At 43.9% G+C, this 25,677-nt stretch overlaps 1 protein-coding gene across 2 annotated transcripts in view; it reads left to right on the top strand.

The window, feature by feature from the left end:
• Window positions 1-25,677, top strand: part of TMEM255A (transmembrane protein 255A) — an 83,316-nt gene that overhangs the window by 28,093 nt on the left and 29,546 nt on the right. For both annotated transcript variants that reach the window (XM_007507132.3, XM_007507133.3), the window contains exons 3-4: window positions 18,076-18,138; window positions 21,244-21,333. In XM_007507132.3, coding sequence (XP_007507194.1) covers window positions 18,076-18,138; window positions 21,244-21,333 — 153 coding nt within the window. The remainder of the gene's footprint in view (window positions 1-18,075; window positions 18,139-21,243; window positions 21,334-25,677) is intronic.

The following is a 25,677-nucleotide window of genomic DNA, read 5'->3' on the forward strand; positions in this document are numbered from 1 at the left end:
CCAGGTTTTCTGACATCAGAGTCCCCTTCAGTGCACAGTCAGGTCTTAGTGGTGGAATTCCCAGAGGTTTCACAAACCATCTGCCCCATGGAATGGGCATAGTGTTGGTGTCAGCATAGGAGACCCCCCTCAAAAGAGATCTCTCTGGAAGGAAAAAATACAGGGATAGCTACTGACAAATAAGGTTCCAACATGACCCTCCACACGGTACTGACAGTGCCAGAGACAAGTGCACACAGGACTGGTTTCAAATTGTTATCTCGGGTTGACTGGCTTCATGCTCCAAAACTCTCTGAGCCTCAGTTTTCTCTTCTATAAAATGGGAATCATAATACCTGTACTTTTCTCCCTTGAAATATTGTCAGTGAGGGGCCAGTGAGGTAACACAGGTAGATAAAGACCTCAGCAAGTGGGATTAAGTACGTAGGGATGTGGCTAGAGACTGGACCTTCTCTGCAAGTCATAGCCTTGAAAAGGTTAAGTGACTTGCCCAGGGTCACACAGCCAGGATGTGGCAGAGCTGTAGGACTTGGCCCCAAGGCTGTATTTGAGTGGGCTCAGGAGCTAGGGTGACAGCAGGTCCTCTTGCCACCCCTCTCCAATCAGCATTCATTAAGCACTGACTCTGGGCCGGGCTCTGTGCTAGGCACTGGGAGTGTAGAGGTGAAAATTTAGCCAATTCCTGCTCTCAGAGAGCTTTCACTCTCAGAGGGGACACCACTAGAGCTGGGGCTGGGCAGTCATTGGCACAGGGAACTCCCAGGGGAAGAAACTCTCCACCAATGCAGGTTGCCACCTTCTCTGCAAGTTCACATTTGCACAGAGGCAGTATGCAGTGCTGGGCCTGCAGTGAGGAAGACCTGAGTTCATAACCATGTAGCCATAACTATCCATCTATGCTAATTAAATTCTTATTGTTATCAATTTGTCTTTGTTCCCTCCGTTTCTCTATTCTACCTGTAGCCACTCTCCTTCCTTGTGAGTCTTCCCTTCTAAGAAAGGGAGAGGAAAAGAGGGGAGGGCCTACCCCCCCCCAGGCCCTTCCTGGTAGGAGACAGCATATTCCCCACGTGGTAGATATTTGTGATGGCTCCCATATTATGTAGTATGGTTCCAGGCCACTAGGGGCCACCATCAGGAAGTTGGTTCTCATCGTTCAGAAGTGCGTTCCCCATTCTGGCACCCAGTTTGGGGACTTCTTGAGAGGAATCCTGGGGTGTTTTGCCACTTCTTTCTTTAGCACATTTTACAGGTGAGGAAACCAAGGCAAGCAGTTAAGCGACTGGCTCAGAGTCACACACAGTGAGGTAGTAAGTGTCTATGGCCAAATCTGAACTCAGATCCTCCTGACTCCAGGCCCAGCATTGTATCTGCTGCACCAGGGTCAGGAAGACTTGAGTGTGAATTCAATCTTAGATACTTCCTAGTTGTGTGGTTCTAGGCAAATCACTTAATCTCTGTTTGGCTCGGTTTCCTCATCTGTAAAATGATACCACTAAGAGCACTTGCTTCATAGGGTTGTTGTGAAGGTCAATGAGATAATATTTGTAAAGAGCTTGGTCCATAGTTGGTGCCCAATAAATGCTTATTTACTCCTCTGCTGCCCTCTTCCTTCAGTGCCTCACCACGGCCTCTGACCTCCCAGCAGCCCTGGAGAATGAACATTTTACAAGGGAACAAACTTGGCTCCAAGAGGGAGGTGACTGCTCCACAGTCCCCCCAAAACTCAAGAGGCATGAGTGGGAGCAGGGCCCCCTCTCTGGCCCAGCTTGGCCCGCCAATCTCATCTTTATCTAGTTCCAGGGGAAAAGATTCCTAAATGAGGCCGATGAAGTAGCTCAGGGACACAATATGTGTCTTGCCCAAAGTTATATTCTTCGAGTAAGATAGTTGTTGCTATTAGACATGAGAACATGTGCCTCCTTTCCTTTGGAGAGGTGGAGGCCTGTGGGTAGGTGGGTACTGTCAGACTTGGCATTGCATTGACTTATTTTGCTGAGCTAGTGTTCCTTTTTTACTCCTTGTTAAGAGGAATGGATGGCTGACTAGGGAGGGAGGATGGATGGCTGTATTTGGAAATGAAGATAATTCACAAACACGTTTTCAATTCAAATGGAGAATTTGTTAAAAGTCAATCAGTGCTTTGGGGAAGAAATCACCATGACTGTTGAGAGGCAGCGGGAGGGGTCCAAGACAGACTCTGCTGGCCCTGGTCCTAGCCCCTAGGGCTGTGGTGCCCACAGGGCCCTGACAGTCAGGGCTCCTCACCTCCCCCAAAGGGGCAGCTTGCATGTGGCTGTATATACCTGCTTGGTGGCCTCTGCTAGAGGCCTGACGTAAATGCTAAGCCCATTCTCTTCCTGTGGTGAGGCCAGATCTCTCCTCCTCAGCAGAATTGGTTTTTATTTTTAAACCAAAATAAGGTTGAAGTAAGCACCCATTTCCGATGGGTATTTTCGTAGCTTGTCAGGTCTGCTTTGGAGAGCTTTCTTGAAGAAAACATTCCTGTCTAACGTGTACTAGAAAGATCCCAGAATTAAGACTCTAGAGACCTGGGTTCTAATCATAGCTCTGTGACTCTGAGTAAGTCACCATCCTCTGAGCCTGAGAAAATGAGGAAATTGAGCCGAAAGCCTAGCAAAAGGCTACTAGGCCTAGGCCTAGGAGGAACTTCCAAGGGCACTTAAGCCGAGCTCCTCGTTTTATAGATGTGGAAATGGGAGCCCAGAAACATTAAGCAGTTTGACCAAGGCCACATAGGACATAAGTGACCAAGCTGGGATTCAAAAGGGTTTCTACAATGTGTGTTTCTATATAATTGCTTTCCTTTGTAAGCATTCCCATGTGTTTTCTCTGATGCCTTTAAAACCATGACTCAGAGGAGAGATCCAAAGAGTTCTCCGAACTCCCCCAAGGGTTTAGGACACAAAGCAGGCAAAGAACCCCTGGTCTAGATAGTCACCGAGATCCCCTGCTATTTTTTATTTTTATTTTTTTAGAATATTTTTCCATGATTCCATGATTCACATTCTCTCCCTCCCCTTTCTCCTCCCCCACTCCCATAGCTGACAAGCAATTCCATTGGGTTATGCATGTCTTATTACTCAAAACCTATTTCCATTTTATTCCTATTTGTAACGGAGTGATCTTTTAAAAACCACACTCCAAAGCATACACCCGTATAACCAGGCGGTAAATGTTTTTCTTCTGTGTTTCTGCTCCCACAGTTCTTTCTCTCAATGTGGGTAGCATTCTTGTAAGTCCCTCAGGATTGTCCTGGATCACTGCATTGCTATGAGTAACAGTCTATTACATTTGATCCTTCCACAACATTTCGCTTTTTGTGTACAATGTTCTCTTGGTTCATCTCATTTCACTCCCCCATCAGTTCATATAGAAATCCTCCAGTTCATTAATATTCCATCACCAACAGATATCACGATTTGTTCAGTCATTCCCCAATCTAGGGACAACCCTTCATTTTCCAATTTTTTTGCCACCACAAAGAACATGGCTATAAATATTTTGGTACAGACATTTTTTTTACATTTCTTTGGGGTATAAAACCAGTGGTGGTATAACTGGGTCAAAGGGCAGACAGGCTTTTAGCGCCCTTTGGGCATAGTTCCAAATTGCCGTCCAGAATAGTTTGATCAATTTGCAACTCCACCAGCAAGGAATTAGTGTCCTAATTTTGCCACATCCCCTCCAGCATTTATTGTTTTCCTTTACTGTCATATTGGTCAGTCTGCTAGGTATTAGGGGGTACCTCAGAGTTGTTTTGATTTGTAGTTCTCTAATCAAGAGGGATTTTAAAACTTTTTCATGTGCTTATTAATAGTCTTGATTTCTTCATCTGAAAACTTCCTATTCATGTCCCTTCCCAATTTATCAATTGGTGTAACAGTTAAAATTTAGGGGAGACTGAGGCAGGTAGAAAATTGGTTTCTCTCTGCAAGGAGTATTATATTTTTTAGAGGTTTATTAAGGATTAAGGATTAAAGAAAATACAGGATAAGGAAAACGTGCCTAGGCCAGAGGCCTAGACAAGACCTCACCTACATTATGGAAAGAGCCACGTCTACTCCAAAATGGAAGTCCAAAAAGAGAGACCCAAAAACCTTTGCCACCAGGTTAAATACCTTCTTGATCTCGGCCCACCTGAGAATTTCTGTGAGATTACAAAGCATTTTGGGGAAGTGGAGCAAAGGCTCGTGGGGATTGTAGTCCTGTATTTGAGTCTATTTTTTACATTCCCCATTTGATCGTTTGAAAAAAATTAATTTTTTTTCCAAAGGATCATGAAAACATAATCAATTTAAAGATTACAATAATTTGAGGATAAGAGAAACAAAAGAATAAAACCAATAATTACTGGACACATTGACAGAAAGCCAGTTAGGGGGCAGTCCCCTTTGGCATGAAAGTATACATACAAATAAATGTTCAATCAACTACACCCAAAGTTCAATTTTGTGCAGCTGGCTGGTCTGGAGGCTTCTTCATGGTATCTTCTCCAACAGTTCAGTTTTGGATTCAGAGAGGTAGCATCTTCTTTACCTACACTTCTTCTCAAAAGGAATTTAAACTTTGCAATTTAAATAATGATATATTTTTTTACATTCCCCCATTAAGAGGGTGATTGAAAAATACATGATCACTTAGGGATGCATGGCTGAGGTATGAGGTATATGAATCAATTGGCAAGAGATATTAAAAAGACATCAGAAAAATCAAAAAGAAAAGAAAAATTTCTGGATGAAAATATAGACTATCAAAGTCTTATGTGTAAAATTCCAAGTAAAAAGAAAAATAAATCTATAACAGGTCCTTGAATCAGGGCCCAATCAAAATGATCTAAGCAATGATACATTTACCCAGTCAATAGCCAGGACTACAGAAAGGTACCACACTATGAGAGGCAGAAAAGAAAGGGACCAGATTATAGAAGCCAAGTAGGAGCCAAGTTTGGGGATACTCATCTGTGAGTATCTTCAGAGTGAGTGTGGACACAAGGAAAGCCTATGTCTAACAATGATAAACACAGTAACCTCGAGTCTTCACACTAGGTTCAAGACCTTTGCATTGGCCTAGAAGTGCATCAATCCATCCTGGATTGGCTTTTCTTTGGCTCTGTGCAATGGCTGTTGTGTATATCTTGTCCTGGAATCAGACAGAATCATTAAGCAAAGTCCCATAACTTATTAAATAATTAGTGGCATCATTTTTATAGTCACAAGCTTTTTGGGCATGCTCTGACGAATGTATTTCAAACTTGTAGTACTGAAAAATCAAAACCTTAATGCTGGTGACATGTGCTTTAAATATAAAAAGGAGAGAAAAAAACTGAAATAGTATATTGCACATGCAAGAAAAATGTAATAATAAAAGAGCTTTAAAAAAATTTTAAAAATATAGCTTATAATCATTGACACTCTGTGTCAGCTAAGAAAATATAAAATACAAGGCTTTCTCACCAAAAATGAGATCCATTTCCTCTTAATATCTGGCCATGCTCACTGTGAGTAGAAGGCAAATGAATTGAACAAGGTTAACAATTTTTCATTTTTAAAAATACAGTAGTACAAATATGTAGTTTCAATAGCCCCAAAATTCTCAATAGCCCAATTAATTACAATAGCAAACAAACACTATCATATTTCACATAAGTTGTATGACATTTAAAAGCCTATGAATTGATGGATATTTGTCACAATTTTTACAACTGTAGCAATCTTTCAACCTTGGTATTTAAACATATATTTTTAAAACAAAGTAAAACTCATCTTGGGTTAAGAACATCAAGAAATCTAGATATCATTCTGGTGGAAGTAAAATAGTGAGCTGAAGAGTATAAATAAAGGGATGCTCCTTTTTTGGAGGCTTTATAGGGGTACAAATGCCCTGAAATTAACTGCCCCAACTTCCATTCACATGTGGGAAGGTTGAGGTTTATAAAATGTATTTCTCTTCAGCTACTAGAATGGGCCTTACCTCGTGGTAGGGGCAGGCAAAAATAACCAGAGATTGTTAAAAAAATTACAAAAATCATATTTAAAAAACCCTTAAAATCATTTGAGATATTTAGCACACTAATTTTCCAAAGGTTGTTCTACAATTATAACCAGTTCTGATGAAGTCCATCTATCCTTTATGTGACAATTTTACAAAGGCAAAAATAGAAAGGCTGTTTTTTCATATATGGGCTTAATCACTAATATTTGTTCAATAGTTATAGGGGAAAAGCAACAGAATTTTAAAACTCAGTACATTCAAAATAAATTCAATCAACCTTCAGTTTAACAGAATAATATTCAATCCAGTAATATATGAACTTAAAATCACAAAGTTATATCTTAAACAGAACAATCAGGAAATGCAATAGAAATACAGAGATTTTTTTTTATAAACCATTGGAGTCTGAAATGCCTCAAAATATAGCCTTTAAGTTCCTTGGGTTCTTATCCATTTAAATGTCTATTGTCCGAAGGCAGAGTGGTAAGGGCTAAGCAATGGGGTCTGAGCGATCTGCTCGGGGCCACACAGCTGGGCAGTATCTGAGGCCAGATTTTAACCTAGGACAGCATGTTTTTAGGCCTGGCTATCAGTTCGCTGACCCACCCATTTGCCTCCCCAAAGTTGAATCTTTTGGCTGAATCTTCTCCCTGACAGGAAGGTGAAGTCAATGAAATTACCACAAGAGTCAAAAGGTATCCTCTTAAACAGCCCATTGCTATTAAGTTTCTGTTTGAAAAAATCTGTTTCTTCTCCTCTCCCTTTTTCTCTCTCCCCTGATATGATACCTCTTCCTGCCCCAGTCCACGTGGAGCCCAGGCCGCCCACATGGAGCCAATACCCCCGGTTTTGTTACCAGCCAAGGATCTGGGTTGAACAAGGATTGGGTGCACCAGGGTAGGCCAGGCAAGCAAGCAGGGCCGGGAGCCAGAACGGGCAGCTGGGGTGGGAGGTCTGCAGGCAGGGAGAAGTGGCCATCCACTTCATCAGTCTAATGGCAGCGGCAGGCAGACAGGCAGAGGCCATGTGGGCAGCAAACAGGCAGGCAGGGCCTGGAGCTAATGGCTGGAATGAGCAGCAGCTTTGCAAGGGTAAAAAAAAACCTAATGGGTGAGAGACAGACTGCCAGGGTGGGCAGGGCCAGGAGCCGGAGTGCAGACAAGCAGGGCCAGGAGCTCGGGCACCAGGTGAGAGGCCAGGAGCAGAAGCAGGAGCCAGAGAGGGCTGCAGGCAGGAGCTGATCAAGATGGTTTTTCTAAAAAAACATCTTGGAGAAACGTAGCTTTAAAAAAATCATTATCTAGGCTAAAAAATTTGAGAAGTTCTCATCAAAGTGGTCATCAAAAACTGTAACAGTTCAAATTTAGGGGAGACTGAGGCAGGTAGAAATTGGTTTCTCTGCAAGATTTCTCTGCAAGGAGTATTATATTTTTTAGAGGTTTATTAAGGATTAAGGATTAAAGAAAATACAGGATAAGGAAAACGTGCCTAGGTCAGAGGCCTAGACAAGACCTCACCTACATTATGGAAAGAGCCACGTCTACTCCAAAATGGAAGTCCAAAAAGAGAGACCCAAAAACCTTTGCCACCAAGTTAAATACTTTCTCAATCTCGGCCCACCTGAGAATTTCCGTGAGATTACAAAGTATTTTGGGGAAGTGGAGCAAAGGCTTGTGGGGATTGTAGTCCTGTATTCAAGTCTATTTTTTACATTGGAGAATGGCTTGATTTCTTGTACATTTGACTTAGTTCCTTATATATTTAGGAAATTATACCCTTGTAATTCTTAAATTCAAGGATTCTTGGATAACAAATCCAACTCTCCTGCCACCATATCTGCTACCATCGAAAACCAAAGCCAGAAGTCAAGATTCAGAATCTCAAGTGGAAGAGACCAAGATATTTTTCATTCACTGTATTAAAAAATGGATTTCCTCTTTTGATTTATTTTCTAGCTTAGATGGAGACACCAGTGCAGAAGACACCCACTTATTGTAGGCCTGGGTTTTTTCCCTTTGACACTTGACTATATAGCTCTATTCTGCCAGACCTCTCAGACAGCCTTTGCAAGGCTGATGTTGGTGCCAATTAGATCTAATTGGACAAAGGGGCAGCTGGGTAGCTAATTGGATTGAGAGCCAGGCCTAGAGATGGAAGGTTTTGTCTGGGTTCAAATCTGGCCTCAGACACTTCCTAGCTGTGTGATCCTGGGCAAGTCACTTAACCCCCATTGCCTAGTCCTTACCACTTTTCTGTCTTGGAACCAATATGTAGCATTGATTCTAAGATGGAATGTAAGGGTTTAAAAAATAATTGGACAACTCAGATGGTTTGGGCCCTACTAGCTCTATCTTGCTCTGCTTTACCTGGGGGACACAGAAATAGGCTTGCAGTCAGAGTGAGTGCATGGAACATGCAGAGCTAGTAAAAGAGTGAACAGTGGGGAAGAAACCATGCCCTGGTACACAGTGTGCCCTTAGTTCTAGTTGTGTGTCTATCCTTCCCTGCTATTAGATTGGAAGCACCACAAGGACAAGGATAAAGCCCAGAACACCTACTACCAAATCTCACAGTTAAAAGGGATTGCAGAGATCGTGGTATAGAGGGAAAGACATCTAGATTTGGAGTCGGAGACATGAGCTGAAATCCTGCCTCAGTTGCCTGCCCAGGTGACCATGGGCAAACACTTGACCTTTCTGAGTCTCCATGTCCTTTCCTATGAAAGTTGACGCTTCGTCTCAGAGGTCTTTTTCAGTCTAGACTGCGCTGATTCTCCAGCTAGTCTGAGGAGTTCCCTCTACAAGCTTCCACTGGGAAACCCCTAGGGATGGAAGATTCACTTTTGGGGACCATTCTATGTGAAACTGAGTGATTGATAGGGATCGGAGAAGAAGGTGCAGATTCACAGGAGGAAAAGTCTACTGGAGATTGCAGGTCCTTCCAAACCTGTTTGAAAGTTAACCCACTGGCCCAGGTGTCCTCGTTTCCTCCTTTTTTATTCATGAAGGTCCAGTTGTTGGTGGTCCCATATTCACTCTGTGGTTGTGCTGTCCACTCCACACCAAGCAGCAGTCAGGGAGAATTCCAGTGTCTCTGTCATTTTCCAAATGGCCCCAGGGGTAGCTGCTTGCCTTGCTAATCTAAGCAAGAGTTGGCAAATTATGCCCAACCTGTATTTTAAGTAGATACGATGTTTTCAAAGGTAAAAACAATGTTTAGCTCCTGGGCTGTACCAGAACAGACAGCAGGCCAGATTTGGCCCATCAGCCATAGTTTCCCTGGTCCAGGGAGGTGTGTTCCATACAGATTATCAAATTGGCATCTCGGCTTAAGCCCCCACTTACCAAGGAGAACTCAGCCTGTTTTCCTAGTCTCATGAGCCTTGCAGAACGGAGACACCATGCAAGCCCACTTCAATAGTCTTTACTCATGACCAAGGACGTAAAAGGAATACAATTTTTAAAAAAGCCTTACCTTCTGTTTTAGAGATAATACTGGGCATTGGTTCCAAGGCATAAGAACAGTGAAGCTAGGCAGAGGGCATTCATTAAGTGACTTGCCCAGGGTCACACAGCTAGGAAGTGTCTGAGGTCAGATTGGAACCCAGGACCTCTCATCTCTGGATCTGGCTCTCAATCCATTAAGCCACTAACTGTCCCCAAGGTATATAATTTTCAAAATATATATGTATATATACATACATATACATATATATATATATATACACACACTCATTTTACAGATGAAGAAACTGAGGCAGACATGGTGACTTGCCCAGGGTCACCAAAGTAGGAAGTATCTGAAGTTGGATTTGAACTCAGGAAGCTGTGTTGACTCCAAGTCTGATACTCTGTCCACTGCAGCACCACCTAGCTTTCCTAGGCTGGATGTCCTCAATGAGAGCCCTCCCAAAGTAGCAAGGGTGTCCTTGAGAGATATTGGGTTACCTTTCCCTGGAGGTCTTCATGCAGTGTGGGGGAAGTTAAAGGAGAATTCTTGGTGACCTCCACAATGGCCTTTAAGCTCCCTTCCAGCCAGCCATCTGGAATTCTAAGACTGAAGAAACATTTGAAAGTTGAAGAAAATAGCAAAATAGTTTCTAGAAAAGAGTGCTGAAGTCAGTGGTCAGTGGCCTTTTTTCAAGCTTCTGTAACCACTGAGCAACAGAGGCAGATAGTACTTTCTATCTAGAGAGGAGACCTGGCTTCAAATGCCAACTTTGTTATTTGCTACTCATGTGTGACTTTAGCCAAGTCCTTTCCTCTTCTCCAAAATAAGAGGGTTGAAGTCCATGGCCTCAGGTGCATTCCAGATCTAGATGGAGGAGCCTATGAGGGAGGCAAAACTGGGATTCAGCCAGCGTTTTCATTTGGAGAGAAAGAAGAAGTAAGGTTAGCAGTCTTATCCATGTAGACGTTGGCCATCAGGAAGATTTCTCCTTGGACTAGAATGAAATAGTTCCCTATAAAGAGTTCCAAACAGGCTGGGCATGGACTTTCTTGCCTCTGGCTTTGGAGAAGTGGGATGGAGTGGGGAGATTTGCTGAGTTGGACCCCAGAGACATCTTCATGTCTTTGTATGTCTATCAGAGGCCTACTATGCACTAGGCCCTTTGTGCTTCCTTGGTCAGTCCCCTGGCACTTCCTCCGGCTCCCCCTCTCTAGAGAGGAGAACAACTTATTCCCACCCCTCAAGAATGTATTTTTTCAAACTAGCATATGCTCCATTTCCCTGCCTTATTTGGCCTTCCTTTGAGTTAAGTTTCTGAGTCATTTGTCAAATTGCACACGTCCCAACCTGAAGAGAAAAGATTGTGATTGGTCCACTGCCAGGAGGCCAGCTGAACAGATTCCCAGGAGGCCAAGCTACTGGGGACAGCATCCACAGGCTTAGTCCTACCCCTGCCCCACTTTGGAAGAACAAATAGAGCAGGTCCACTGTTTGCCCAGCTTCTTTAGGGAGACGTCTGTACAATAGAGGTTACCCAGGCCCAGGGGGACATCTGTGGAAAGAGGTAGCTCCTGAGGAGGTCCACTGATTACCCTATTGGCCTTTGATTATCCGGTAGTCAAGGTAACCTAAGCACTTGTCTAGAGCTTCCCAAACCTTAAGGTGCCAATAAAAATGGTGTGATTTTTAAAAATGGAAGCCATTCCATCCACTCTGGGGGCCCAACAGAGGAAGGTCCTCTTTTTCCCCTTCGCCCTGCCCAAGGACATTTCCGAGGTTTGATCATCATTTTACTGGGCTGGCATTTTTCCCCATCAGTCCTCAAATTTAAATATTCTCCCAGGGAAAGCCTAGTCCTTCGGTGAATAGAGATCAGGGTAGGGCTTGTTCATCTGCAACTGGTGTTAAGATTAATTGGCCTATTCTCACCATTTTTCCCCTGATCTAATTTTCATCCTTTTCCACAGGCCCACCAAGGCCAGTCAGCAGCTGTTCTTCACCAGCTTGGCAAGCTCAGCCCACTAATGGCAGGGATGAAAGGGCACTGGCTGTCATGCCAACCACTTAGGGAAATTACTTTTCAGCCTTTACCTGGTTGTTTCTGCTCGACCCCAAGTGAGGGGATGCTTTTTGTCTGGAAGCGAAGCTGAGGTGGAGAAAGGCTAACAGAGATTGCAGTGGGATAACCACAAGTGCCTACTGCCACTTCCAAAAAAATCCCATGTTTAAAAACAAAAATGTTGGTGTTAAGGAGTTTGCTGGTTTCTAAAGTACTCCCTGGGGTTGATTAGCATGCCAGATACCTCCCAGATTGCCCTTCCTCTCAGTCATTGTACTGTAGTCCAGTTATCAACCTGTTCAAAGTTCTCTTCAAAAAAAGAAAATTTGAACTCTAATTCTTATTGTCATTTTCCTAATACTAAGTCAAAAGGCAAATACTACGTGTGAGAAGGTCCTAGGATAATAGCTCTAGAGCTGGAAAGGGCCTCAGAGGCCATCAGGTCCACAGAAAAGGAAACTGAGTCCCTGGGAGGGGAAGTGATTTGCTCAAGGTCACCTAGCTAAGGAGCAGCAGAGGTAGCATTTCTTTTTTGTTTTAATTTTTTTAAACCCTCACCTTCTGTCTTGGAATCAATACTGTGTATGGGTTCCAAGGTAGAAGAGTGGTAAGGGCTAGGCAATGGGGGTCAAGTGACTTGCCCAGGGTCACAGAGCTGGGAAGTGTCTGAGGTCAGATTTGAACCTAGGACCTCCCATCTCTAGGCCTGGCTCTCAATCCACTGAGCTATCCAGTTCCCCCCCCAGAGGTAGCATTTCAACTCATGTTCTTCAACTGAGTCTTTCCACAGCAATAGTATAGCTGAAGAGGTAGAAGATCATAGGATCCTAGCTTGTCAAAGGTGAAAGGGACCTCAGGGATCATCTAGTTTAGTCCTCCCCTTATTTTACATAGAAAAGAAACGATGAGGGGTCAAGTGAATAGTTAGCAGAAACAGGCCCAGAGGGGTCAGGGCTGGCTGCCAGGCCTAGAGAAGGGCTTTTTTTTCTTCATGTGATCCCCCTCCTTCACTAGATTACAAATCAGGGGGGCTAACCCCTCATAGAAACCTCAGAGAGCTTCTGGAAAGTGGTGGGAAATGAACACGATTTGTTGGCATCATTAGGTGATTGTTTTTCATCCTGTGTCCAGTACCATTTGTACATTTCTGTCCTGTATGCTAAATAAATTATGCTTTGGCTCTCAGATGGGGCCGAGGAGCAGTAGTATCTAGAGATGTAAATGAAGTATTCTGGAAAACAACAGCTAGGCAAAATGAATTAGATAGATCTTTTCAGATAATTTGATCTTGTGCCTTGGGTGCTTCTGTCTTGTCTGCTTCCATCTGCTAAATCATTTAAGCCTCACCAATTAGGGTCACAGATTAGTGTCCATGAAGTACCTGAAGATCAGGGCCTGGGCAAAGGAAAGGACGTGGGTGGATTTCATTATATTGATAGCTCAAGTCTCATGCCAACTTACAGTAGGTAGTTGCCATAGTAATTAGCTACAAAGGCTAGCACAGAAGCTAAGGAAACAAGACAAAAACTGTGGACTTACTTGAAGCAAATAGAGGGGGTGAGGGAAATTTAGCTGTGACCTGCAGAGAACATGCTATCATTTTGACCAGTGTCACCATGAGTGTTCAAAATCCAAAATGGCTCCCAAACTAAAGAAGAAAGTGATAACTTAAAGGAAAACATTTCTCATCTCTAGGTTATTAGAGAGAATGTTATATTTCTAAAGAAAATGGAAGTGCTGCAGGGAGAATACAAAATGGAACAACTGTATAAAGAGGCAGAGGACAGTTTTTCCCTGGGTCAGGAGGTTGGGGCATGGTGAAATGGGACACAGAGAAGTTAGGAGAGAAGGGTCTCTGAACATCTGAGTCATGTGCCAAGTATGAGCTTCTTCCCGTAGGGCAGGTGCTAGATTAGATTACCACTGGAAAAAGTGGCTCTTCCTTCCTTCCTTCCTTCTAGAATGGGATAATGTGGTCTCAAAGATGACATCAAGCAAAAGGTAAACCAGTAATAACCAAATGGAAAAAAGACAGTTCAGAGTGGTTGGCAATGGTCTGCCAAGAGAAACCAAAGCAGTCATATATTGAACTGATCTAACATAAGAGACGTACACACAAGAGTTTCAGAGCATTGCTCAGGAATATGAAGGAGATCCTGTAAGGATAATTTTAGGGTTGTGATCTAATCTAAATTAATTTGGTTGCCAGAGAAAATCCCAAATAAAATACCCAAGTCAGTTTGGAAATTTATGGTGATTTTAATTAATATAGAGGGAAGGAATTAAGGAGAAGAGAGAGAAAGAGGGTATAGGATTTCTCCCCCCTGGCCTGTGCCATGGGGAGTTCAAAGACCTCTGCCACAAGGAAGAATATTAGAGGCTTTTCTAAGAGGATAGTGTTTGGAAGGTAAAGGAGAAAAGAATCAGCCTAAACTCCGAGAGAGTTCAGTGAAGATGCCTCACCTGAATTAGGCTACTAAGCTTCTCCCAGTATAGTATCAAGGAAAACTCACCACCAACCCCAGACAATAGCTGCTGCCATGCCAAGATGCCGAAATGCTCAGCAAGCTGCCGCCAAAGCCATCTCTCCGCGGAAAAGAGCCCAGAGAGAGGAAGTGACGCAAAATATATAGACAGTTTTTACACCCCTTTCCTGTGTCTTACATGTACCAATGGTAGCTTACGCTTGACTTAGGACAGCCCAGGGGTCTGTCAGTTGTTTCTGATTTGTCATTTGCTAGCACATGTCTGTCATAGGCCATCCTCCTAAATACTTAATCCTTAAGTATGGGTGTAGACATTTCTGTTTTTGTTAGACTAAGTAGGGTGGAGTAATCTAAAGTTCACACTCCACCACAGAATTGTCAAACCTGATAGCCAACACCCACTTCTGATGATTTCACGTGGAGATAAACAGTACTCTACAAACTGTAACTTAGAGAATATTTCTAGGGAATGTGACGTTCCAGGCAAAAAACAAAAACCTTGGAAACACAGGTGATTTTTATGACTGCTGATGAAGGCAGGGAAGGGGGTTAAGAAGAAAAGACAGATTTGGGAAGTGACCAGTTGGATAAGAAGGTGATGTATGCAAATCAGATTGGGTTTGGGGACCCACAACTTGATATATGAGAATCATGGTATGTACTTAACAAGGGCCAGTAAAAACATTTTCTCCTCAAGTATTTCCCATCAAGAAGGCATTCTCTGTAAAGGAAGTGGAATGGAGAAAACTATACTTCTGATAAGCCTACTTGGAGAAAATCAGGTATAACCTAGAAAGAAGTGTGGTCCCAATGAGAGATTCAGTTCATTCACAGGAGACATTATCTAAGAGTAGAGCCAACAATAAAACCTGTGGTTGCAAATGTTTATATAAAGGTGGACAAAGAATGGGGAGTAAGTGGGGTGACCTAGAGATCTCGATGCCATGAGGTCCATTCATTGAGCCTTGGTGGGCTAGGACTTGTTTGTGACCATAGGTAAAAAGATGTAGAAGAGTGACATTATAATTTAAGATTTTTATGCTCATAAGAGGAATCCAGAAAATGGGGGGAGGTGGAGAATGAGCATGTAGCTGAGGGACCAATGGAGTTAGAAATAGAAGCAATATACTACAGATCTCTGGGTCAGGAGGAGGAATTTGATGAGAGCTTTGGAAAGCAGATCATGAATCTGGAAAAGGAGGAAAGCCAATGATGACTAAAGTGGTTCTTTAAATCTATTTGAGGGGAAATCGAAGGTTAAAAGGAGGGTTAAGACCACTTCTGGGAGGGAGGGATGGATGGGCTGAAAATAGCAAATAATGGTAAGAGGGTACTTCATGCTCATTTCGATTCTGTTTTCTCTTCTAAAGAAATCAATCTTTGGCCTGTGAAATAGAAAACCAAATTGGTTAGGGAGTGGAAACCCAAGATAAATGAAAAGAGGATCAGGTAGCATCTCTGTGCCCTGCTGAATTACAGAGTACAGGCCCAAATGAACTACAAAGCATTGAAAGAACTTGCCAGTGTAATTTCTAAACCACTCTGGGTGAGCTTTGAAAGATCTTGGAGAATGGGGTAGGTCGTCCCATTTTTAATAAAGGGAAGAAGGTGGTGCCTAAAAGTCAGAATAGGAGCTTAGCATCCTTTTCAGGGAAAATCTAGAATAAATTGTTAAGGATTTTATGAACACTTAAAAAGGGAAACAGTGGTCACCAAAAATTAACATGGTTTCATCAAGAAAAAGTCATGCCAGAGTAATTTCATTTCCTTTTATGGGCTGAGTTATGAAGCTAGTAAATCAGGGGAATGCCTAAGAGAGAATATGCTTAACCTCCTATGCGATCCAGTGGACCAAACAGAGAGATGTACGGTAGATGCTAGGAGGTTAATTTAGAACTGCTCGAATGAAGAGATCCAAAGAAAATTCATTTGGAAATCAATGGCAACTTCCACTGAGGTCTCTAAATGGAGTCCCCCAGGAATCTGTTCTCACCTTGTGCTGTTCAACACTTTGATCAGTGATCTGGCTGACAATACAGATGGCAAGCTTGTCAGGTTTGCAGATGACACAATTCTTGTAAGAGTAGTTACATATGAGATGATAGTCTAGATCCCAAAAAATATCACAAGCTGGAACTTGTGCCCAAAAGGAAAAGAATGTAACAGGGAAAACATACATTTCTATCCTTGGCTTAAAGAGAAGAAACTAGATAATAGCTCTTGTGGAAAGAATTTGGTCATTGTAGTCAACTTCAAGGACAATATCAGCCAGTGGAAGCAATTCCCAAGGCCGCACATTATCCTAGGCTACATTCTGAGAGGCCTTTAATTCCCAGTGATGGAGGCGATAGATGTATTGTAATCTGTGCTGGGCAGGCCATACCTGCAGTATCATTCTTTTTTTTTTAAATTAAGTTTATTTAATTAATTTAGCATATTTTTCCATGGTTACATGATTCATGTTCTTTCCCTCCCCTCCTCCCACCCCCCCTCCCATAGCCAACGAGCAATTCCACTGGGTTTTTGCAGTATCATTCTTGGTTCTGGGCACTACCTTTGAAGAAAGAGAAGCTGGAATGGGCCTACAAGAGGTTGACCAGAATGGTGAGAAAGACTGGCGAAGATAGGATCCAAGGTTTGCTTGAAGAAATTGGAGATGTTTAGTGTAGAGAAGACTTAGTGGGGAGTTGTTTTCAGATAATTAAATGGAAGAGGCCTTAGACCAACTCTTCTTGTCCCCTGCGAGAAGAGGCTAAACTACTTATCTAGTATAACATTGGAGGCATTTCTGGTCAGGCTCAGGTCAAACTAGATGACCTTTGAAATCTTCTGTGGTTTTTAGATTCTCCCTGAAGACTTCTGAAATATTGGTTCCAAAAAATTTCTCTTCTGTCTCCGTCACTCTACTCCCTCCTTGTGTTTGTTACCAAACATCCCTCCAATGGCCAGATATTCCCCACTCAACATTTCTCTATATTTGTTTACTTTGGGGAAACTTTGAGCTTTCATAGGCCAGGTACCAGCTTGAAGATGTCCATTGATGTTCCACGTGTGTATGTGTGTTCAAACGTTTCAGGTGTATCCAACTCTGTGACTCCATCATGGAGTTTTCTTGGCAAAGATACTGGAGTAGTTTGTCATTTCCTTTTTTTCCACCTCATTTTCCAGATGACAAAACTGAGGCAAACAGGGTGAAATGACTTGTCCCAGGGACACATAGCTGAGGCCATATTTGAACTTGGGAAGAGGAGTCTTCCTGATCCAAGCGCATAACTTTATCCACTGGGCCACTTAGCTGTCCACTACTCATTTTGACTTTCACTGACGATACCCTTCAATCAATAAGTCAATCAGCAGCTATCTTTTAAATACCTGCTATGTGTCAGGCCCTCACTGGGTGCTGCAGATACAAATACAAGGGATGAAATGATCTACTCACCAGGAGTTAAGGATTATTGGGAGGGACAGAGACACAAGAGTAAATAAGTGTACATTACACAGAGTCATTTTGCTTCAGTTTGGGGGTATGATTCATTTCCCCTAGGCATATTTGTCCAGCATTAGGGGAAATCATCTTCTGTTGGATTTCCTTTATGTAAGTGCATACATATCAACTCCATCTGGTTTTTCCATACATGCTCCAAGTAATTTCTGTTAACTACCATGGAATCCTCAGCAGGCCAGCAAATTGGGGGGATGGTTTTGACACTGCATTCTCACCCTAAAGATGTGTTTATTTTGATTCGCATCCTTAAGGCTTAGTACATCAAAAGAGGACTTTAAAAAATCCCAACCAAGCAGTTGGCTTTAATGACAAAAGAATAAACACCAGCATAATTTATTTACTTAACCATTTCTATTTTGATATACCAATGACCCCTAATGGAGATCAAAGCCATCACCGGTTCAATATATAAACCATTAGGTTCCAAAGCCCGGCTACAATTTACTTTCTTGCTAGTCACTGGTGGGCTTTTATCCCCTGGAACCTAGTGGCAACTTAGGTAATTAACTATGGCATAAATGGAGTGTTTTTGCTAAAGCAATGTTTGTTTGTTTTTCCAGCTTGGATTTGGATCATTTCTCGGAATCATCGGCTCAAACTTAATTGAAAATAAAAGGCAAATGGTAAGATTGTTAGCAGTGGCATTAAGAGTTATAGAAGGCTTTTATATCTTCCATAGATGCAAAGATAATTTATATCCAGTTAGACATAAATCCAGGGCTCCATGAAACAAATGCTTTAAAAAAAAACTTTATGCTTTATTCACAACTCTGTGAGGTAGGTTGTATGCTATTGTTGGCATTTTCTACATGGGAAAACTGAAGTTCAGAGGGGAGAAACGACTTCCCTGGAGTCATATGATACATAAGCATCAAAGGCAAGATTTGAATCTAGGTCTCCGGATTCAAAGTCCAGAGTTCTTTCTGCTGTTGTTTTTGTTCAGTCTTGTCCAACTTTTAGTGGCCCTGTGGACACTATCGTGTCAATGATATCCATGAAGTTTTCTTGAGTAAGATACTGGAGTGGCTTGCCATTTCCTTCTCTAGTGGATAAGGTAAACAGAGATTAAGTGACTTGCCCAGGGTTGTGCAGCTAGTATCTGAGGCCAGATTTGAACTGGAGTCTGTGCACTGTACCAGCTAGCTACTCTTCAAGGGTGGACTGTGATGGAAAGTTATGTACATGCTTCTTCCAGTGTGATTTTCCCCTACACTTCTTCAACAACTTGCATAAAGACATAGGTGGCATGCTTTCTCAAGTCTACTGATGACATGAAGCCAGGAAATCGATGTCATGTTGGATGATAGAGTTGGGATCCAAAAAGTTCTTAAAAGGGTAGAAGGTTGGGACAAATTTAATGACATGACTTGGATTTGAAAAATCAATTTCACAAATACAAAATGGTGGCGGTGTGGCCAGACTACATTTAATGTCAAAAATATTGGAAGATTTTTGAAAACTCCAGGTTTGATACATACATCACATTGAGACAGGTAAGTGGTAAAGTGGATAGAGTGTGACAGGCCTGGAGTCAGACAGGGTTGAATTCAAATATGTCCTCAGAGACTTACTAGCAGTGTGACCCTAGGCAGTTCACTTAAACTCTGACTGCCCCAGTTTCCTCATCTATAAAATGAAGATAATAATAGCACTCACCTTATAAGGATTCTATGAGGATCCAAATGAGTTAGCCTATATAAAGTATTGTGCAAATCTTAAGGCATTATCTAAACGTCATTATTATTTGGGGGTTTGGGATGGAGATGGCTCCAGAGGTCCCTTCTTTCCCTACAACTGTGTGATTCTGTAATGAGATCTCCAGAGGGCTAAAATGATGCATTGGTGGATGATCCAACCAGCAGAAGGGTGTCTAGATCAAGCAGGAGAAGGTGGGATGCTGATGATTCACCAAGAGGGCCTAGACTTTTGTTATTCTTCCCAGCCCAGTGTAGGCACAACTGTGTTCTGGCTCCTTAGCCATCTGAATGAGGGCCAAGTATTTGACAAGATTTGGATAGAGTCTCTAGCAGGCTCATTTGATTTTCTATTTCTGATGTCACAGACTAGAGATGTCAGTAGCGTATGCATGGGGCACAAATGTTTGAGGTACCAACTAGGTGAGGGAATGCTGAGGATTTGAAGGTTCTCTGGAGGATTTGGCCTAGAGCAGCAACCGGCCCTGGGGACATAAGACTAAATAAAGCCCCCCAAATCCCCACCTGCATTCCATTAGGGGCCTACTGTTGATAAATATGTAGCATACCAATCGAAATATTGACATTTGTAAAAATAAACAGAAAAAGTTTAAGGAGAGATAGCACCATCTTTAGACTAGGTTGCTAAGACTCTCTGGAGGAGGCGACACCTGAACTGAACTTCATGGGAGGGGCAGCTGGGTAGCTCAGTGGATTGAGAGCCAGGCCTAGAGACGGGAGGTCCTAGGTTCAAATGTGGCCTCAGACACTTCCCAGCTGTATGACCCTGGGCAAGTCACTTGACCCCCATTGCCTAGCCCTTACCATTCTTCTGCCTTGGCACCAATACACAGTACTGATTCCAAGACGGAAGGTGAGGGCTTTTTTAAAGACTTCATGGGAAATATACCTGTGAGAAATGTATGTTCAGAATCCTTGGAAATATACAAAAACAGGAGTGAGTGGTCAGAGCGTAGGAACAGGCAGTTTTAAAAATGTGATGTGCAAACTATCAACAACCATATGAAAGACTGCTCCAATTTAAAAGCAAAATGAAAATTAAAGATAGGAAGGAAGCAATCACCAAGCATTTCCTAAGGGCCAGGGACTGTGCTAAAAACCGAGATAGTGTCTGCATTCAAGGAGCTTCCCTTCTAGCAAGAAGATGACAAGCAGAGGATTATGGGCAGCCCAGAAACATGCAGTAAAAAGTGCTGCTGGGCAGTGGGACGCAGGAGTGGGATTTTAGCTGGCATTTGAAGGAAGGCATGGAAACCAAGAGGTGGAGGTAGGGAGGGAGAACATTCTAGGCATGAGAGATAGCTCTCAGAAAGGCTCAGAGATTGGACACGGAATCTGGATGTGAAGAGCAGAGGCCAATGCCAAACAAAGGATTTTTGATTTGGTCCTGAAGTAATAGGGAACCAAATGGAGTGTACTGAATCTGTCGGATGGAGGGTAATGTGGCCAGACTTGCACTCTCTGACAGCTGAGAGTACTGAAGTGGAGAGACACTTATGGTGGGGAGACCCACCAGCAACAGCTCAGGAGTGGGGTGATGATAGCCTACACGATAGGAGACAAGAAAAGGAAGTGCATTTGAGATGTGTTGCAAAGGTTGTGTGATAGGCCTTGGCAACAGCTTAGTTATGGGGGTGGTAGCAAGAGCCACTGAATTGTCAAGGATAACAAACACCTCCTAGGCTGGGAGACTAGATGACGGGAAGGATGGTGGTGATACTGACTACCACTGGCAATAAAAAAGAATGGCTCTGTTTTGGACAGGTTGAATTTGAGACACCTACATTCTGCATATCCAAATGGCAATTGGTCCTAGAAAATTGGAGGTCAGTAGAGATGATCACTGAAGCCAGAGGCGCTGATGAGATCACCAAGGGAGATAGTATGGAGGGAAATGAGAAAAAGACCCAGAACAGTCTTGGAAACACCCACCGTTAGGGGGCATGATAGGGATTCAAAGCCCTCACTGTTCTGACTGTCCCCCTCTTCTTTTCTTTCCTTCCCCACTTGCAGTTGGTAGCGTCCATTGTCTTCATCAGTTTTGGCGTGATTGCTGCTTTCTGCTGTGCTATTGTGGATGGTGTGTTTGCAGCCCGGCATATCGTGAGTACATTAACTAGAGAGAGTCCTGTTAAGTCAGCAGATGTGGATGGAATGCTTGCAGTGTGCACTGCGCTAGGCTATGGAGCTTAGGGAACCCTAAGAATAAAGAGGTGGCCCAAGTCCTCTTAGAGAGCTTCAAAATGGCAGCACACCCTTAGGAAACCAGTGTACAGTTAGGCATTAAGTAAGGGCAGGAGGGCTAAGAGAAATGGGTACTTGGGCTACTGGGGACATTTCTCTCCTTAAATTCCATGTCAGATTGGGGCCCAGGGGACCAAGGACAAGGTGAAGTCAGGAAGCTACAGCTGGGGAGGTTCAAGATGAGATACAGGCCCAGGTGTCCCTCCACACCAGCAGAATAATTGCCTAAAAACCTGTAGCACATTTCCAGATGGCCCCAGAGACCAAACCCCAGAGCAAACTGAACCCCTGCTCAAATCCCAGTAATCATTTTAACAGCACTAAAAGGCTGTTTTGTGGTTTCAAAAACTAGCAGGATTGCTTCTGCCTAATATCTAACACCCCTGGAGACTAGGAGCTAGGAACCCTATGGCTTCTCCTATTTCTCTGTCCCTGTAATCATTCATCACTAGCACTTTGGGAGGGGGAACCATCCCCTGCCACCCTGTTCACATCCTCTCATTCCTTTCCTTTTCCCCCTTAGTCTGACCCCCTCTATGTCTTAAGCCAGCCCTGCCAGAGTGAGCAAACTCCTCTTCGTTTTGCGTCTCTTCCTCACACTCACTCAGTTCATCTCTTAGCCCTCACCTAGACATGGCTCTGTTCTGATGACACTGAATCCCTGTCTTTCCTCTCCAGTGCTGGCTAGACCTCCTCTCACACCCAGCATCCTTGTAAGTCTGATTCACGTTACTATCATTTTCCCGTTCACCTTCCTAAGTCCAGCCAAACGACAAAGCCAAGAATGCAGCCATTTGTGGCATTTGCTCATTTCTGAGGTGTCTGTGCTCACACTGCAAATTTCTTAGCTCAGGGCTCTTCAGAGCTAGCTTCAGCTGCCTCGAGCACACGCCCCTTTTCACACTGGTCCTGGAAAGAGAATTAGAAGACTCCTTGTACTTGGTTCTTCCTTATTTCCAAACGCACCCTTTGCCTTCTTCACGCAGCAGACTTTCAGCCTTTGAAGGGCACTCAATCAATCAACATTCTCATTCCAGTTAAAACTATGGTCACTGTAGTATACCAACCCCCCAGGTCATTCTTCCTCCTCAGTCAATGTGGTAAGAAGTACCAGGCCTCCCTAGTTCCTGCTCTTACCTCAGAGCATATTAATATTTATGTAGCTACTCCCTCACATTCCCTTATTTCCCATTTTCTCAACCTCTCAACCTATGACTCACCCCTTTAGTCTCCTTCCTCCATGTTAAGATAGTCACAGACTAGCTCTAGCTCTTACCCACAAGGGTTCCACTTCCCTGAGTAGAAACTGTGATTTTCCCCTAACTGATCATGACCTTCTACCATTCCATCCCTTCCTAAGCCTATTCCTGCACATCCCAGTGGACTCACCAAACCATTACCCCTGCTCTGACTTTACATTCTTCCCTCTCCCTTAGCCCAGTAGTTAGCCATTCCAACTTTGCATTGGCCTCTCTTGAATCTGTGGGCCCCCTGGCACACCACCACTCTTCTAGAGGCACAATTGACCCCTAGATGACTCATACCATCTGCCTACTTTGTAGGCAGCCCCTCCTCATTGAGGGGCCACCTAGTCTGGCTCTCTCATTGTGTAGATTGAGGGTTCTCCAATCCCCAGTTCCCAATGTCTTTAAAACCATGCTTCATGGGGGCATCTGGTTGACTCAGTGGATTGAGAGCCAGGCCTAGAGATGGGAGGTCCTGTGTTCAAATCTGGCCTCAGACACTTCCCAGCTGTGTGCCCCTGGGCAAGTCACTTAACCCCCATTGCCTAGCCCATACTACTCTTCTGCCTTGGAACTATATGGGTAATTTTAGGGTTGTGACTTAATCTAAATTAATTTGGTCACCAGAGAATATCCCAAATAAAATGCCCAAGTCAGTTTGGAAAGTTTATGGTGGTTTAATTAATATAGAGGGAAAGAATTAAGGAAAAGAGAAAGGAAAAGAGTATAGGCTTTCTCCTGCCTGGCCTGTGCCAGGGGGAGTTCAAAGACCTCTGCCTCATGGCATCCTAAGAGGATAGTGTTTGGAAGGTAAAGGAGAAAAGAATCAGCCTAAACTCCGAGAGAGCTCAGAGAAGACACCTCACCTGAACTAGGTTCCTAAGCTTCTCCCAGTATTGTATCAAGGAAACTCATCGCCAAACCTGGACAATAGCTGCTGCCACACCAAGATGCCAAGATGTTCAGCACGCTGCCACCAGAGCCACCTCTCCACGAAAAGAGGCCCAACAGAAGAAGTGACGTGAAATATATAGATGGTTTCACATCACTTTCCTGTGTCTCAGGGTTGGAATAGATGAGCGTGCACAAAGATACTTGTGCATGAAAGAGATTTAAGTGGAAAAGTCGATGCACAGAGACAGTCCCACTCTCTCGGCGTTGGAAGCCTGGGTCCAGTGGCACGAAAAATTGTTACACCTGGAGTCTTCCTCAGCTGCATTAGGTGGCCGTGTTGTCCTTTGTGCTCCAACACGCCCTAAGCACTCCATGGGGCCTTGCTGCATCACCATCTCAGCCATTGAACCTTCTTGTTGGTTTCTTCCGCCTGTTCCACTGAAGCAGTCTTCACATGCTGGGTGAGCAAAGCCCTAGTTCACCAGGGGTCTACGACCAGATGGCTACCCTCACAAGGTTTGGCCGGCCTGTCAAAGCCGTTGCCCGGGGTGTGGCCGCTGCTACATGCTAGCAGCTACTGGGAGCCACAGGTGAGAGCTGGGTGTCAGGTGGGGGGCAGAGGCTGGAGAGCTGCCCTAGGAGGGCACAACAAACCCTCCATACCAAGGGTGCTACCCCACCCTGAACACCCCATACACCCCTTTTCCACTTAAATCTCTTTCACGCACAAGTATCTTTGTGCACGCTCATCTATTCCAACCCTGCCTACCCTCTTCAAGACCTGCGGCGATGGGGGAGTGGCGACGCAACAGGTGGAGGTGACCACTGGCAGTTGTAGTCACGATCCTGCACGTAGGCAGCCCATGCACCAGTGGTCGTTAGGCCCTGTACCCAGGGCAGCAGAGACGTTCGGCAGCATCCTGGGCGACTGAGCAGCCCTCTCTAGGACAGCACTGCTCACCCTAATCAAGGGAGGGGACTATAAAAGGTGTCCCAAACATTGCCTGCCCTACAAACACCCAGTCAGCACACTGCGACTAGCGGGTCATCCCTTTAAGCAGTCGAAACCAAAGAAAACAAAATACAAAGAAACTCCTACTAGGAGCATGGAACATCAGAACATTACTTGACAGAGAGAATACCCCAAGACCTGAGAGAAGAACAGCTCTAATCGGTAAAGAACTGGCGCAATATAACATCGACATCGCAGCCTTAAGCGAAACACGCTTCCCAAAAGAGGGATTACTCAGCGAACCCACCACTGGATACACCTTCTTCTGGAAAGGTAGAGCCACAAATGAAGACAGAATCCATGGTGTTGGCCTGGCCATCAAGACCAGTTTGCTCAAACAGCTGCCAGACTTGCCTGTGGGCATCAGCGAGAGGCTCATGAAGATCCGGTTACCTCTCAGCAAAGACTGGTATGTCACAATCATCAGTGCATATGCCCCTACACTGACCAGCACAGAGGAGACCATTGAGCAGTTCTACTCTGACCTGAGTGCTGTCCTGAACTCAGTGCCCACCAATGACAAGCTGATACTACTGGGAGACTTTAACGCCCGCGTTGGCCAGGATCATGAAAGATGGAAAAGAGTGCTCGGCAAACACAGCGTGGGCAAAATGAACAACAACGGCCTACTGCTACTTAGCAAATGCTCAGAGTTCGAACTCACCATCACGAACACTGTGTTCAGAATGGCGAACAAATATCAAAACAGTGGCATCTCATTGACTACATCATTGTACGCCGGCAAGACATTCAGGATGTACAGATCACCAGAGCCATGAGAGGAGCTGAATGCTGGATAGACCACCGATTGGTTAGAGCGACTCTTCAAATACGCATTGCACCTTGCCATCCAAAACATGCCCAGATAGTTCGCGCATCTTGCAACGTGAGTCGTCTCAGAGATCCATTTTATCTGCAAACATTCCAGTCCTGTCTGGACGACAAGCTGTCTGCCAAGGGACCACTCATTGGAAGCCCAACCAAGAAATGGAACCAGTTCAGAGACATGGTGATGGAACCATCAAAGGCAGTCCTAGGCCCCAAACAACACAA

Source organism: Monodelphis domestica, chromosome X, assembly GCF_027887165.1.
Source record: "Monodelphis domestica isolate mMonDom1 chromosome X, mMonDom1.pri, whole genome shotgun sequence".
Taxonomy (NCBI): Eukaryota; Metazoa; Chordata; class Mammalia; order Didelphimorphia; family Didelphidae; genus Monodelphis; species Monodelphis domestica.